The sequence below is a fragment of the Melospiza georgiana genome, chromosome 2, assembly GCF_028018845.1.
Source record: "Melospiza georgiana isolate bMelGeo1 chromosome 2, bMelGeo1.pri, whole genome shotgun sequence".
In the NCBI taxonomy this organism is placed as follows: domain Eukaryota; kingdom Metazoa; phylum Chordata; class Aves; order Passeriformes; family Passerellidae; genus Melospiza; species Melospiza georgiana.
This window is the reverse complement of record NC_080431.1, coordinates 19,380,300-19,395,656: the sequence shown is the minus strand read 5'-3', so window position 1 is coordinate 19,395,656 and position 15,357 is coordinate 19,380,300. Positions and strand designations below refer to the sequence as shown.

At 46.9% G+C, this 15,357-nt stretch overlaps 1 protein-coding gene across 1 annotated transcript in view; it reads left to right on the top strand.

Moving 5' to 3' along the window:
* The first annotated feature begins 2,501 nt into the window (after positions 1-2,501).
* The window catches only part of LIMS1 (LIM zinc finger domain containing 1), a 68,193-nt gene continuing 55,337 nt past the window's right edge, over positions 2,502-15,357 (top strand). Inside the window, exon 1 of the mRNA XM_058045104.1 lies at positions 2,502-2,576. Coding sequence (XP_057901087.1) covers positions 2,533-2,576 — 44 coding nt within the window. The 5' untranslated portion in view covers positions 2,502-2,532. The remainder of the gene's footprint in view (positions 2,577-15,357) is intronic.

Here is a 15,357-nt window from a genome sequence, read left to right as displayed (position 1 = left end):
AGAGAGACCCTAAAATCCTTGCACACAAGCTGAGGTTAATTAAAGACATTCATGAAGCTGCCTACAAGTAATGGCAGACTGCCCAAAGCAGATTAGAAAAAAACAAAAGGGTTGTATTACCTTCAACTGGCACAGAATGAGTACTTACTTCTTTAGGTGATAAAAGGAAGCTTTGCTGATAGACTCATGAAAATGGGTGGGTGTTTTGGGGTTGGGTTTGGTTATTTTGTGGGTTTTGGTTTGTTTTTTTTTAATTGAGGAGGGGTGGTGTGATTGGTTTTTCAACATAATCACGCCATGGCTGAGGTTGGCAGGTAGCTCTGGGGGTCACTTGTCCAACCTCTCTGTTCAAGCATGGCTACCTACAACCAGATTCCCAGGATCACATCTGGATGTCTGTGGAGTACCTTCAAGGGTGGAGAATCCACAGCCTCCACAGACAACCTCTGCCAGTGTTCACTCACTTTCACAGCAAAAATTTCCCTGATGTTCAGAGGGAACCTCCTATATTTCAGTCTGTTCCCCCTGCCTCTGTTCCTGTCGCTGGATTCCACTGAAAAGATAATGGCTTTGTCCTCCTTTCACCCTCTCTTTTCAGATATTTTTATGAATTGGTAAGATGTCTCTGAGCCTTCTCTTCTTTGGGCTGAGCAGTCCTAGCTCTCTGTCTCTCCTCACAGGAGAGGTACTCTAGTCTCTGAAAAATATTAGTGACCATTTGACGCGCTTTTTCCATGTCTCTCTTGTACTGGGAAGGCCAGAACTGGGCTCAGCCCCCCAGGTGTGGCTTGAGCAGTGCAGAGTAAAGGAGAAGGATCACATCCCCCTCTTCTGGCATATCATCCCTTCCCTTTTCAGCCATATACACTATTTTCCTCTTTATTGCAGAAATGTATTCTCTGTGATGCTAAAGTCTTGCTGCGTTTGATTCCTTGTCTTGGCAAGCAAAAATGAACCCTGCCAAGGAAAAAAATAACAAATAAACAAACAAAAGTACTACAGACAGTCTGTGTTTCTACAGCTGTGGTCCTCTCTAGAACCATGCTTCTGGCACTGCCATCAAATACCTTTTGTGCATCATAATCCCCCAAAATTACATTCTTTTCCTGGTTCTGATGGATACCAAAGTGGAGGTGCTCCATGTTTGAATTGTTCTTTCTGATCTGTGCTCACTCATCCCCTGTCTATGCTGATCTTCACTGGCTTAACACATTCCTTTGGGCTGTCTTCTTGGAGCCATATAGATAGTTCCTTAATCCTGGCAGGCAAATATTTGCATTTTTCATTCCAACCCGCCACTTCCTTGTTCTGATATTAAGGACAGCAATGGGTGGTGATACAGACAGCTCAATAATATCACCTTTTCTGTTATGCTCCTTTCATTTATCCACAGCCTGCCTTTGAACCTCCCCTGATTTGGAATGAGGTCGCTTCTCTCCAAGTGAAGTGGAAGGTTTGGCACTGTTGGAGGTAACTTTCTTACATTTACTTTATACTATATTTCTGAGCCTGAGCGAGGTGCTAGCCTTTCCCCACACCGTTGCTTATTAACGCTGTTGCATTCTTAAATAATGTTGATCTAAACCGGACTCTGGCTCCAGCAAAACTCACCTAAGCATATTTGGCACTCCAAGGTGTGGCGAGAGCTTTCTTGCTACAAATTATCCTGCACTACCCAACCACGTGTAGGAAACAGCGAAAATACTTGGAATTGTTTTGACAGCAATTTTCGGTTCTGGAAAAAAAAAAAAAAAAAGAAAAAACAAAGAAAAAAAGCCGAAAAACACGAAACCAGCACCAGCCTCTCCGAGGAGGCACCTATTTCACATAACTGCGGGGCGCTCCGGCCCCAGCATCTCCCGCAGGGCGGACAGAGGAGGCGAACGATGCCTCCCGCGGGTCCAGCGGGAAACACCTGGGAGGGACAGCGGGATCCCAGCTCTGGGCAGTGACTCCGGTCCGCTTCTCGGGGAGGGGAGGGAGATCCCATGTCCCGGCGGTGCCTGCCCTCTTTCCCGGCCGGGAGCGGTGCGATCCCATGTCCCGGCGGTGCGATCCCATGTCCCGGCGGTGCCTGCCCTCTTTCCCGGCCGGGAGCGGTGGGACCCCATTTCCCGGAGGTGCGATCCCATGTCCCGGCGGTGCGATCCCATGTCCCGGCGGTGCCTGCCCTCGTTCCCGGCCGGGAGCAGTGGGATCCCATGTCCCGGCGGTGCGATCCCATGTCCCGGCGGTGCCTGCCCTCTTTCCCGGCCGGGAGCGGTGCGATCCCATGTCCCGGCGGTGCGATCCCATGTCCCGGCGGTGCCTGCCCTCCTTCCCAGCCGGGGCAGCGATCCCCCCTCCCGCCGGTGCCCTTCCCTCTCTCCCCGCGCGGGGGCGCAGCGGGCGGGGCGCGGCGCGGGCGGAGCGCGCCCCCTGGCGGCGGGCGGGGCCGGCGGGGCCCCCAGCGCCATTACCGCGGCCGGCGAGGCCCCGCCCGCCGCCGGTGGGGAGCGCTTGGCGGGAGCGGCGGCAGCGGCGGCCGCCGGGATGCTGGGGGTGGCGGCGGCGGCGGCGGGGATCAACTGTAACAGGTAGGAGAGGCGCAGGGGCCGCCCGCGCCGTCCCGTCCCGCCTCCCGCGGCGGGCGGCTGCCGAGGGCGGCGCTTTGTCTCGGCCGGGCCGCTGTCACCGGCTGCTGCCCGGGAAAGGCGCTTTCCCGCTGCTGCCCGGGCGCCGGCGGGGTCGGGCTGGGGTCCCGCCGAGGGGACGGGGGGCCCGCAGCCGTGCAGGGCGTCCCTGCCGCTCCCTCTGTGAAGTGTGCGTTCCACGGGCAAACTTTCCCCGTCCCGGCAGCCGCAGCGAGGGGCAGTGCAGGAATTCCCTTCTCTCCGCAATCCCTCCTCGGCGTTCGGCGCTCGCTCGGAGCGCTGGGGCGGGCCCTGTGCCCTCGTTGCCGCGATCGGGAAAAACACCCAGACCTGCGGCTCGCACGTCCCGGCAGCGGCGTGAGCGCCTCTGATGCCCAGTGCGTTAAAAGGCGCCCTGCCCGGGTGGTGGCTCTGTTAAAAGCATCGCGCTAAATAACCTCGGGTGTGGATGTGGTGAGATTCGTGATGTTTTGTGCATATCACACAATTAGCGAGCAGTCTGTCTTGGGGACGGGTTAATGGGGTGGACTACGGAAAGCAAAGGCTGCTCTGCTCATTGCTCAGCGTTTCAAAGCCTCGCCCTGTGCAGTTATTTCTTGGGAAGAAATGGCCCTAATTAAAGCACTTGGCAAAGTGTTGTGCTAATAGGTCAAAACCTAGAGCTGAGGGAAGGACAAAGACTGATTTTGTGGCTGCCTTGAACTGCAGGTATAGGACGGCTGCTGGCACACAAACTTTAGCCTAAGGACTGCCTTATCTTTCCCGCGCCCGACTTCTCCTGCAGGCTCCTCCAGCTCTCTGCCATACCTTTGGAGAAAAACCGTGTCAGTTGCAAAGTCAGGCTGAGTTTGGGCTACACAGGTGCCATCCTGAGCGAGGTGAGCCAGCTCTGCTCCCAGGGTCAGTGCTCTGATGTCCTGGGCAGGATCTCACCAGCCTTGACCAGCTCTCGCTCCAGCTGCAGTGCAGCCACATGCTTAGAAAAACATGATAATGTGATTCGGGTGTCCATATGTACTGTGGGTGACTGTTTTTTCTTCAGATGTTCCAACAGCCACTTGCTTTTCATAGTGGGTGGTAGAATCCAGGCCAGGATTCTTTCTGCATTCCTGAAAGTGGCCAGTTGTCAGTATTTGTGCTGCCGGCGTCAGTCTGTGCTCTGTGTCTTTCGGCTCACACAGGTGCTGGGGCTGAGCCGCCTCTCTGGCCAGGTAAACAGAGCAATTGCATATTTGGCATCTGTTCTGCTGAAGTTGTCAGGGAGCGGGCCAGCTGCCCTGCTGGTACACGCTTCCGAGGATATGAGCTAAGCTACACCCCTGGCACGGTGTGAGATTTTGGGACAAAGTCAGACTAGAGCCCCCGCCTGCAGAAACTTGCCGAGGTGGAGTAGCAGGGAGGTTGCCTGCAGCAGCATGAGCCTGGCCAGCACTCCCTGGGAAACACTGGTGGCAGCAGAGCCATCCAGGGTACAGCTGGTGGCTCAAGCATCCTTTCACAGCAGCAGGAGCAATCATGCTGCCTCCTGGCCAAGCAAACGCTCCCGTGGCTGAGAGTCAGCCTGGAGTGCTGCTGCTGCTGCTGCTGGTGTGCCCCACATAAAAACTGTTTGCCCAGTAAAGGCTGGACGTGGGGCCCCTTGGCCAAACTGGCTGGCTTCCTCTGTTCCTCTCACTGTTCTTTTGGGGTGAATGGGTGTATGGAGGACAAGGGGCTGTGCTGTGGTCAGGGACGTGGAGGTGCTGTGTGCTTCACTGTCACAGAGGCTTGGCTCGAGGGAGCAGAGGGAGGTGCTGCTCATCTGGCAGGGTGGCACAGTGTCAAGAGGCTGTGGAGTCAGCTCCTTCAGAGGGGGCTTTCTATAGACAATTCCAGTCCGCTGAAATCAAAACAAAGGGATGGGGCTCTTGGAAAATGTATTTAGATTTTGTAAAATACAAGGAGGGAAAATTAAAAATTAGTGTGTTTTCTTGTTCTGATTCTTTGGATTTAGAAAACCCACTAAAAATGTGAATATTTCATTCAAACCTACTTTTTGACAAAATGTAAAGTGATCTCAGAGGCCTCCACAAGCTGAAATTCCCAAAGAGTTTTGTATCTTGACTTTTGGGTCTGATTTGGAGAGTTTAAGTAATTTGAGTTTTGGTGAAGAAAACAAAAAAGGAAACATTGATCTGAGGTCTCTCTAGATTTAGTGCACGGAAAAGCAGCAGACATCTGGTCAGCAGGTATGCGCAAGGAAATGCTCTTCTTTTTAATTTTTTTTTTCTCTCTCCCTTTGTTTTATGGAGGCAATTTGAACTTGAGCCACTCCTGTGGCTTTTGTTTTGCAACTAGAGGAACTTGGAGGCTGGTGCTGTCACTTGCACAGTGCTTACTGAGGCACAGCTTTCTCACTCAGAATCACACTGGGAGACCAGACTCTGTCCTGGAAGAGAGGGATTTGGGTAAGGAGGGATGTGCAGAGGGTCGATGCTGGGTGGGCTGCTCAGCGTTGCTTGGTGTGCTGCCTGGGGCTGATAGCTCCTTGTGGCAATGCCTGCTTGCTTTATAAATGTCCTCTGAGTTTTGTGGGCAGCTTTTCCATCTGGTTGTGCTGAACTCATCTTGATGTGTTATCATTGGAATAAGTTTCATATGTGGTTCAGAGGAAAACATTGGCTTCTCCATTCAGAGCCATTATTATCTTAAGCTTTTGTAGTTTCCTAGAACAAACAGAGTTTTTCTTTGTAGCAAGAAATACAGGCCAGTATGCAGCAAAATACTGGAAAAAGCCAGGTCCTCTTTACTCCAAGCATAACTCCACTTGAAAAACTAGTACAGATTCATTGGATTTACAGTTCTTATTCCACTGTAGACTGTGAAGCTGAAAAACGGGGGCACTTCATGGTGTTACTGGCTCTGATAGGGGATTCTAAATAAGAAGCTAAATGTGGTGCTGTAGTTTAGTCTCAGTTGCAGTGTGCAGGTCTTTTTCTTAGAACTTGTTTCATACAATTACTGCAGGGGAACCATTAATGGTCTGCAATATACAGAGGGTGGTTTGCACAGTTAACAAATTCTTTTTCAAGTTGCAGTGAAATATTTATTATTGGAGCACTTAAGGCAATGTTTTCAGCTCCTGCAATTGTGGCTTCATGCTGTGTGTCAGGTTACACATCCTGATTTGTCTGTGCTTTGTTCTCCTCCAAAGCCCAGTTCAAAAGTTTTTCACTCTGTAGCATAATGCAATCTCTTATTACTTTTCAATACAGGGAAGCTTTAATTATTAGCTGTGCTAAAAGCAGCTTGATAGTCAGTGGGGAAATTACTCGTGTCAGGTTTTCCCATGATGGCAAGTGCTGATGACAAGGAAAATGAAACTGACAGTCACATTTTGATAGCCCAAGCCTCCCCTTGTCTAAGCTATGCCTGGTGTGAAGCAAGCAGCCGTGTACGTGGTCTGCTGTGCTTGTTGTGTTGGGATGTGCCACAGAGCACGTCACCCCTAACAGCCTGTGCAGAAGTGCTGCTCTTGGGGCAGAAAGGGTGAAAGGCCCTCATTCAGTCTGGCAATTAGGGAAAATGTAGCAGGGGACTGTGCCCTGGGGTTAATATTTTTCTTCCAATTAGGATGCTTCTTTGCAATTATTTCAGCATTTTCCTTCCTGTGGTGTGTAAGTCTTTATGAAAATGCTGATTTCTGTTTTTTAAGCAGATAGAAGCAGGGGGGAAAAAATCAGGATACTGTAATTTCCTTGTAATTACTATGGTTTTGTGTACCATAGCAGCTCTTTATGTCAAACTGTTTGCTGAATTTGTCTCAGCATCTGGAGGCTGTCAGCAATATGCAGGATGACAGAAGCTGATAGTGTGGCCAGTGACAGAATATGGACAAAGTGGACCTCCTCTACAGCCTGAAACCATGTTCTTCTGCCAAAATGGCATAGTCTGGAGCACCCTGTAGTGCATGAAAAATAGCATTACAACATGGTTGGCACCCAGGAGGAGGTTTTATGCTCTGCATTTTTCATATTGATTGCTTTTCTTTATATGTTAAATAAGAAGTTCTTGAATTCCAGCTTGGATGTCCTTTTCTTTCATCGCTTTTTGATTTATTAAAAACCTCACCAGCCACTTCTGTAGAATTCAGTGAGAAGGTGGGTCCTTAATCATGTGGCCTTAGGGTTGTTTCAAACCCTGGTTGCATTAAATAGTTTGAAGAACTGAGAACACGCTGGTGGGTGTTGTCTGAGTGAAACCTAAACTGGTGTGAAGAGTAGAGTTAAAACCAGGGGAGGGATATTTCTTGCATCATGGGTGGGGAATTGATGTGGATCATCTGGGGAGCTAAGGCATTGTAATGACTTTAAGGGCATTTCCTGGGTGGCCAGAACAGCATGGAGTAGCTGCTGTGCTCAAAATTAAAAGGGTTTTCTGTATTAATATGTTGTTTCATTATAGTTGGGGGCACTGGAGAAGACCACAGCAAAGCAGTGCAGTAATGCCTGGAAATATTTGGGAGGCAGCAACATGGCAAACTGGCTTTAGTCCAGAGCCCACACTGACATTCAGCAGCTGTGGGATTGATGTGGGGAGAGGGAACCGTGCAGAGAATTAGTTTCAAATCCACCCTGGGAAGGAAAAAAGAGACCTTGATACTTTGCAAGGACTCTCTTACGGAGGCATGGCCATCCCCACTGGGGCTGGGTGCTGCCTGGCCAGGGCAAGGAACTGGCTGTCAGCCTCCTGCCTCGCAGAACAGAGCATCCCCGAGCCCTCCTTTGGTGTCTCCTGGCACACTGCCCCTCTCCTTTGGGAATGCAGAACACTCTTGGCAGGCAGGGGAGCAGGGTGCCACCAGCACTGCTGGGAAGGCCCTGCGGAGTCAAGGCTGAATTGGCACAGCAGCCTCTGCTTGCAGAACCCTCTGGCTTTTGTGAGGAAATGCTTGCACATAGGCACATATTGCTGAGCTTTGCATGTGTGCTCTTCTGAACTGTGTTAGTTGCAGGACAGACTCGTGTTTCATGGCAGAGAGACGGACATGTGTGCTGTATTAAGTAACTTATTTTTGCTGGGGTCTGGTGTAAGTGGGCTGAGATTCACTTGGCAATGGCTGGATCCCAGACCCATCTCTGGCCAGTGTTATGCTTCAGGACAGATCATCTATGGGCTATACCAGGGCAGCTGCTCTTCTCATGGGCAGTGATGGTTAGAGAGATGTTTAATTAAGCATGTGCTTGTGCTACAGCCACCTGGGGTGACCCACACATTCCTGTCCCCCAACATTTCTAGCGCCAGCACCATGGACCTGAGCCAGCTGAAAACCTGTGGTGAGGGAGATTGGTAGATACATAGATTTAAAACTGAGTTTGTCTCAGTCTGTATCAATCCTTGATCTTGTGGGTGGCAGTGATGTCCATAGGAAAGAACTTGGGAAAGGTGGCAATACCCATTTTGGCAGAGAGCAGTGTGAAAAGTGGAGTTCTGTGACAAGGTGTTGGGGATTTGAAGAAGGAGGGAGCAGTGTTTGGTGCTGGGCTGGGTCTGGGGACTGCTTGTGGCTGCCCTGGGTGCGGTGTCAGGGTTGGGACTCCCTGCTCTGTTGCACTGGAAGAAGGATCACCCACCTGCCTGCAGGTGTTGTGGAAGGATTGTCTGGGCAATTTTGCTTTCTGCTGTGGGAAGTGCCACTTGGGTTTGTTCTCTCTGCAGCTTGCTGTCCCCTCCTACTGCTCTGTCTGAAGGGAAACCACCCCAGCAGTGGTTTTGTCACAGTTCTCACTGAATTGGTTTGCGGAAATTCACCTTCAAAGGACTCAGAGGAAGGAAATCTCGTGTCCTACCCTCCTGACATGTAGTTTATGGTTAGAAAGGGTACAGAGAACAGTGACACATCTTGATGCCTGTTTAAATCTTCCTGATGTTTGTTGCAATGATGAGACTTCGTGATCTGGAGATGCCCATGGGCTTTCTTCACCCATTGCTTTCAGGTCCCAGAGGAACTGGAAGCTGTTTGTACCCACTTGTACTGTCAGAAAAAAAATGGAACAAGATCTGCTGTGAGCTCTGGCAGGCTGAGCTCCCCATGCAGACACAGAGAGCTGCTGGCTTTTTCTCAGCCCCTGTGTCCCAGGCTGGGGGAGAGGGGCTTGTTGGGAGGTGTCGATCAGCTTCTCTGGAACTGAAAAAAGGACAGGCACTTCTCTAATGAGACATTTCTGTAGTACTTTAAACAACCCAGAAAACATTTTTTTCTCCTTTCTGTGCTTCCTTTTGTGAGTCTATGCAGTTGCAAGAGAGAGGCAATATTCTGATTATATGAAAAAAGATTTGAAATGGACCATTTTAAAGCTGCTGCTGTTAAGAAAAAGCTGACTTTTGAGTCTTTGTTCCTTCATTCACATTTTTTTTTCCTTTTTGTTGGCCATTCTCAGGAAATGAGAACATTCTTTTGGCTTTCTGTGCCTGAGTCACATCTTATATATATATCTATCTATATATAAAAATACGTTAAAACATCTGGAGATGTTTGTTTCAGAGAGGTACTTGTTTTGTATTAGAGTGTCTGAACTCTTAAGTGTTTATACACAGTTGGATGTTTCCAGAATTTCCCATACTTCTCTGGTTACAAGGACATGTATATTACTCTCAGAAAAGCAAAGGGAAATGTGCTGATAACCTAGGGAATATACAAATGAGTAAAAGTAAAGCCTTTCGAGAAAGTGAGAATTTGCTTTTTTTCTTTCCAAAATTAAACTATCAAAGTTATTGTTTAGCTTGAGTTGCATCCAAATATGTAGTTGTTTAATGTTTGCTAAGTATGTATTTAAAAAAGAAGGGTGTGAGGAGGAAATCAGAACATATCAGTATCTTTTTCCTTATTCTTTTTTTCCTTAAAGAAAGGGGGAAAGGAACTATTTAAAAGTTTACTACACCCGTCTCTGCTACTGAGTGGGCTGACACTCCCTGGGCTCTGGCAGTGCTCTGAGTGCACGGTGGGGTCTCCCTGCCTCCCTCTGTCCTCCCACCGGGGTCACACGGAGATCGTGAGACTGCTCTGAAAGGAAAAACAAAAATCCATTTAGTTTAAACCAAAGGCCAAATATTTAACTTTAGCGGGGGAGGTGGTGGGATTTAGGAGAACGAGTACAATTTCCACCCTTGGTTGTTTAACATAGCTGCACTGAAAATGATGGGAAGCTGGGGATGGTGGGTGCTGCTGGTGTCCTGTGCAGGGAGGGATGCAGGGATGGCAGTGGGGTGTGAGGATTCCCCTAAGGGGCTCCATCTGCCATGACCACATAATCTCCAGGTGCTCACAGCAGCTTCTCCTCCCACAGCTTCCACTGAAATGCCCTTGAGTTTATGGCTTGGATACAAAACCGCTCACTGATCAAATATTTTGATTGCATCCTGGCCTTCCTATTAGTTTCTTTGATCTTTTCTTATTAACGGATTATAGCGGACTTTCAAAGGTCTTGTTTGTTGAAATAGTTGTATAAATATGATCCTCAGGGTAGGTGTTGCTTAGGAAAGTGCTTATCTCCCAGAAAAAAATCTACCTCCTTTTGCCCTATTAGTGGGCTCATTTGCTATTGTGCATCAAAGAAGCGTGATTTCTGTAATCATATCCAAAAATGAATTGTATCAAACAATTAACAATAAACTGCTATTCTAAGGCCAGTAGGTCTTACTCTTTTTGCTGATTCCCTGCTCATTCTAACACTGAAGAACTGTTTCAGGTTCACATTAAAAAAAAAAAATAAATACAAGAAACTCACAGAGGCAGGACAGTCTGGGGTGGGGTGGAACTAAAGGGTTCACAGCCCTAGGATGAATCCCCCTGTGCTGAATTCTCTCACAGTTAAAACTTCTCTCTTTTCAAAGTGAAAAGGCTCCCTTCTCCATGGGCATCCTGGTCAAGTGATGTCCCTTCTGAAATGGTTCATACAGCCTCCCTTAATGCCATGCTGGAAGCTGGATGTCTTCAGGCACTGGCACAGGGCAGTCTGGTCACCATGTGGGGTTTAGCTTTGGGTGGTGGAGAGATGAGTTGTGCCACAGCTTTGCAGTGAGATGAAGTGAGGGAGGAGGGCTGGCATATTGCTGGTGGCTACACATGGTGTAAGCCTGAAGGTCAAAATTTCCAAACCTTGTCTAAGACTGAAAGCCACATTTTCCTTATTGTCACATGCAGGATGGGAATTATCGAACTTCACTCCAGCAGAACCTGGAGAGGATCTGAGGGTTTCCAAAGGTGGTGGGGTGTTCCATGTGTCAGGATTCTCAAGGAAAGGTGGGATTCTCCTTGGTGTCAGCTCATACCCGAGGCAAATCTCACCCTGCAGCTTCTGCTCTTCAGACCCATCCTATCGAGGTGAAGATGTCCCTGCCCAAGGCAGACCTGTCTTCCAAACCATTCTCTTATCCCCTCCACAACTTGCATTAAAATCTGCTGCTGGACCAGGCCTTCATTTTGAAAAGTACAGGGCAAATGAAGCATTGTTTCCAGTGTCATGTATTAATGAGGCTGCTTCATTTTGATGTGAGTGAAGCTCTCTGTGCTTGTGATTGCTGATGTGCTGCAAGGGGGAAATAATTTGGACTTCTTGTGTCAAATTGCATCTGAGTCACAAATGTGAAAATCAATATTTTTATCATTACCATGCAGAGGTGGGCAAACAGAACAGTTAAGAGGATCCTTGACATCACCCTTGGGAGAATTACTAGCGGATGATAAAATGGCAAAGGATCCAGGAACAGTAATATCGCATTACTGCTCAGGTTTCATGAGAAATCTTTCTGCTCACCTTGGGCTATTTATTAATTTATGAATAGCTTTGTCAGCTTGTACTTGAAAGAGACATTGAAGAAGTTTAATGTCATTGTGTGATACTGGTGTCTTTTCAGGGTGGTTTCAGGCAGGACAGATTCCCAAGGAAGGCAGGATTACATAATGAGTATTTTGTGTCATCTGAGGTAAAAGTGGTCTAATAAGTTTTTTGGTAATGTTTAGCTGTGTAGCGGCTTGATTTCAATAATGGATTTTCTGCTAAGTCCAATAGCACACAGTTAAAAACATGCAGCAGTGTTATGTCCATGCATGTGCAAAAACAAGCACCAGAGTTCAGGGATGGGATGTGGGGTGGGATGGGGCAGATGCTGGGATCTCAGTCACTGTGTGCCCAGCAGAGCAGCTGTAGCCATCCCAGCCATCACTAGGGTGGCTGAGGTGGTGTAATGTGGCCTGGGAGGTTTTCTGTGGGAAGAAGGGCTCTGTTCTCCCAGAGGAGGAACTGCACCACTGAAAGCTGTCTTCTAGTGTCCAACCTGTGTAGGCAAGAAGGGTGTTGATGGTACAAACGTCAAGCAGAGGATTTTTCTCTTATATATTGAGTAATGTTCCTTCCTTGGTTTGCATTGCCAGGTATTTGCTGGTTGTCCCTGCCACAGAGGGAGGGGAATATAGTGAAAAGCTGCTGAGTCCAGATTTTTTAACCTATCATTAATTAATCCTTTGTCATGAAAGCAAATGCAAAATGAGCAGAGCCTTAGTTCCAAGTCAAAGGGTTTTTTAAACTTGGAAAAAATCATAGAACAGCTCTGTGTTCGTGGTTTAAATAGTAACGTTCTTGGAGTTGATCTTGCAGATGCAAGGAAGGCAGGGTCTACCTGAATTAATTGTGAAGAAATCCATAGTTAAAAAAATGCTTTTTTTAATACCACAGAGGTCTTGTGGTATCAAGTTCATGTTGATTTAAAGTTTAATAAGGCAAAAGCATCGGTGCTGTCAGTATCCAATTTTTCATCTTTTAGTGCTGAATTGGTGGTCAAGTGGAGGTGTTGCAAGGGCATTAACAGAATTGCATTAACTGAAAATTTTTTCCTGTGCTATTTTCCTTATGGTATTAAGAGAAGTCAGGGAGGACAAGGAGATCATATTTGTTTCATGTATTCTTATCGTAAAGTGAACAATAAAAATGTTTAGAAAGGACATTTGCTTTTCAGAAATTAATAGACAGTGAAATGTATTTAAGTAAAAATAGTCAATTTATTTAGTCTGAAGACAATACAGTCCTCTTGCTCATGCAGAGCCCTTAAGTTAAATTCCTATGTTCGCTCAGGTCAAGTTATGAGTTTAAATTTTAATTTCCTTGAAGCCAAGAACTCAAGTGCAAAACACATGTCCTCAGTTAGCAGGACCTGGGTACACCCTCACAGTTAGTGGCTTATGTGAGGGTTGAGTGCATGTGTGTTCTGTATTCTCTTTATAAGCTTTTTTTGTAACATACATCTATCTGGCACATAAAATATTTAAACCAGCCACACAGGTAAGAAGAGTAGCGGGAGAAAATACAGACTTTTTTTTTAAGTGATTCTGTCATAAATTTTACCTTAACTCTGTTCATTGTGTACAAGCAGGTGTTGCAATAGGGTGTTGTTTCAAATTACTATTAGCAGTTGCCTGGTCAGGCATATAAACAAATACAGAGTGTCACTTCTGAAGTCTTTCTTTCCAAAGGCAAGAAATGCACCATCAGGAATTAAGATTTTAAAACCTTGGCAGATGATGGTGTGGCACCAAAAGCACTTTGGCAAGGGGTGCTTTGGTGCCTGTCACCTCCACAAATGGTGTTTTGACATTTTTGTCCTGGATGCTGGGAAGTTGCAGCTGGCCCTCGATAGGATGCTGCGTACCGGAGCTGATGGTGTGGCGTGGCACAGCTCAGCCAGGGAGGAGTCCCAAATGGTTGCTCAATGGGTGGTAAAGGTTACTGACCTGCCTGCCATGTCCATCCTCATGGGCTTCCTGTGCCAGCATGCAAAGTTTGCTCCATGTAAGTAACAAAGGACTTGAGGAAAGCAAGTAGCAGCATCGGGAAGCATCCAAACACAAGGCAGTAGTTGGCAGCCTGCATAGGATGTGGGAGCATTCCTGGCCAACTATCTTTTCTCAGCACCAGAAAAGTCTTTTTTCTTATGTATCTTATCATTTTTTATTGCCCTATATTACCTTATACCTGCACTATCTTATATTTTTATTACCTTATACCTGCATACTATAATGTTTGATTTCCTAATAGCTCAGCTGTATCCCGTTTCTTTGCTTCTGTAATTAACACATTTGCTGTGCTAAAAAATGTGTGCTTTTAGAGAGGACACACATCTTCAGTGCTTCATCAACCCACACTGCAGCAGTGGCTTTCTCTTCACCTCAGAGGCATACTGCTGTGCTGTGAACCAGTTGCACTCATAACTTACGTGCAGGGGGAGAAGAGAGGAAACTGCTGAAGTCAGGGATTGTTGGCTTATTCAGTAGTTATGAAGAGCCAAGCTGAGCTCAGTTCTAGCTAGCTGGCCAGGGTGCTACTGCTTGCTTCACTAGAGCTCTCTGCATGGTTACTGCCTGCATGACCCCTTACAGTCCAGTTCCTTTCAAATCTGCAGGGGTCTGTTATTAACTGCAACAGAAATAGATTAATGAAGCTTTGTGACAATTCCTCAAGACTGTATGCATATAAATGGAGAATTCTATACCAGTCTGATTACCTTCAGCACATAGTTAGGGATGAAGAAATGACTGTATGTGTGACCTCTCACTGAATGTTGAATGTTTGTGATAACGTGCAAATTCTAGAGGTTAGAGTGTTAAACTAATACAGTTAGACAGCAAGTCTTAACCGGTTTTCTCAAAGCCATTTGAAATTCCACTGCCCTATTTATTGGAGCTTGATTTAGTCTTAAGGGTCCATAAGTTGAACATCAATGGCCAAATAAGACAAAATACCTGCTAATTCTTGGAAACTGGTTCTGTCAGCTTTGAAAGCTTGCTGCTTTGTCTGAGGTATAGGGACAAAACCATCACTGCTCTGAATTCGCTCTGTATTGATGGTGCAGTAAGGTCAGCCTTGTAAGAGGAGGATATCTTCCTAATCTCTGACTTCTCATATTTAAAGAAGAGCAGCTGGTTATTACACAGATGGGTCCAGCATCTTATGTGACACCACCATGCCTGGCCAGTGTCACATCCCTGTGCCTATGGATAAATGTCTTCAGCTGAAGTTGTCATACGCTGGATTTGATACCTATTTTGTATACTTTATACTTGTTTTTATAAATACTAACTAAGGCTGTTTCAGCTTTTTTAAATACAAATGACCTGAATTTAATTAAAAATTATCATTGTAACATATATATATAAACTATGTAGTTTTACTTACAGCATTTTTCAACAGATCTCTGTGATGCCTTTTTTCCACTGCAGTTGGGTTTGCATGGTTTGGCAACTGGCCATGCAAATGTAAATGTGTGAAAGAAAGCAAAAATTGGCCAAGCAGAGTGAGCCGCTGTCACCACAGGTCTGCTGCTCATAGGGTCAGAGCCCAGATGAATTTGGTTTCTGTCTTATGCAGTGGGGTGTTACAAAGTTGTGTATTAACCCAGTGTACTGCTAACTGGTATCATTTAATTTACATTTTTAGCCCAGTAGTCACTTGGTAGTGGCCTGCATGTTGTTCTTTGGTGCAAACAACGTGGTTATGGATGGGGAAGCAAGGAGGAGATTCCTGTTCACTGGGGCTTTTGTGTCCTCAGTCACACCCCTCTGAGGTGTGAATTTTACAGCAAGTGAGTTGTGTTCACGAAAGGGAGCTGAGCTCTGGGTCGGCAGTGGAGCTGCAAGTGGGTAGGGGTTGGAGTGGGGTTGGTGTCCGTGGAACGGTGGACTGTGGGACTCGTG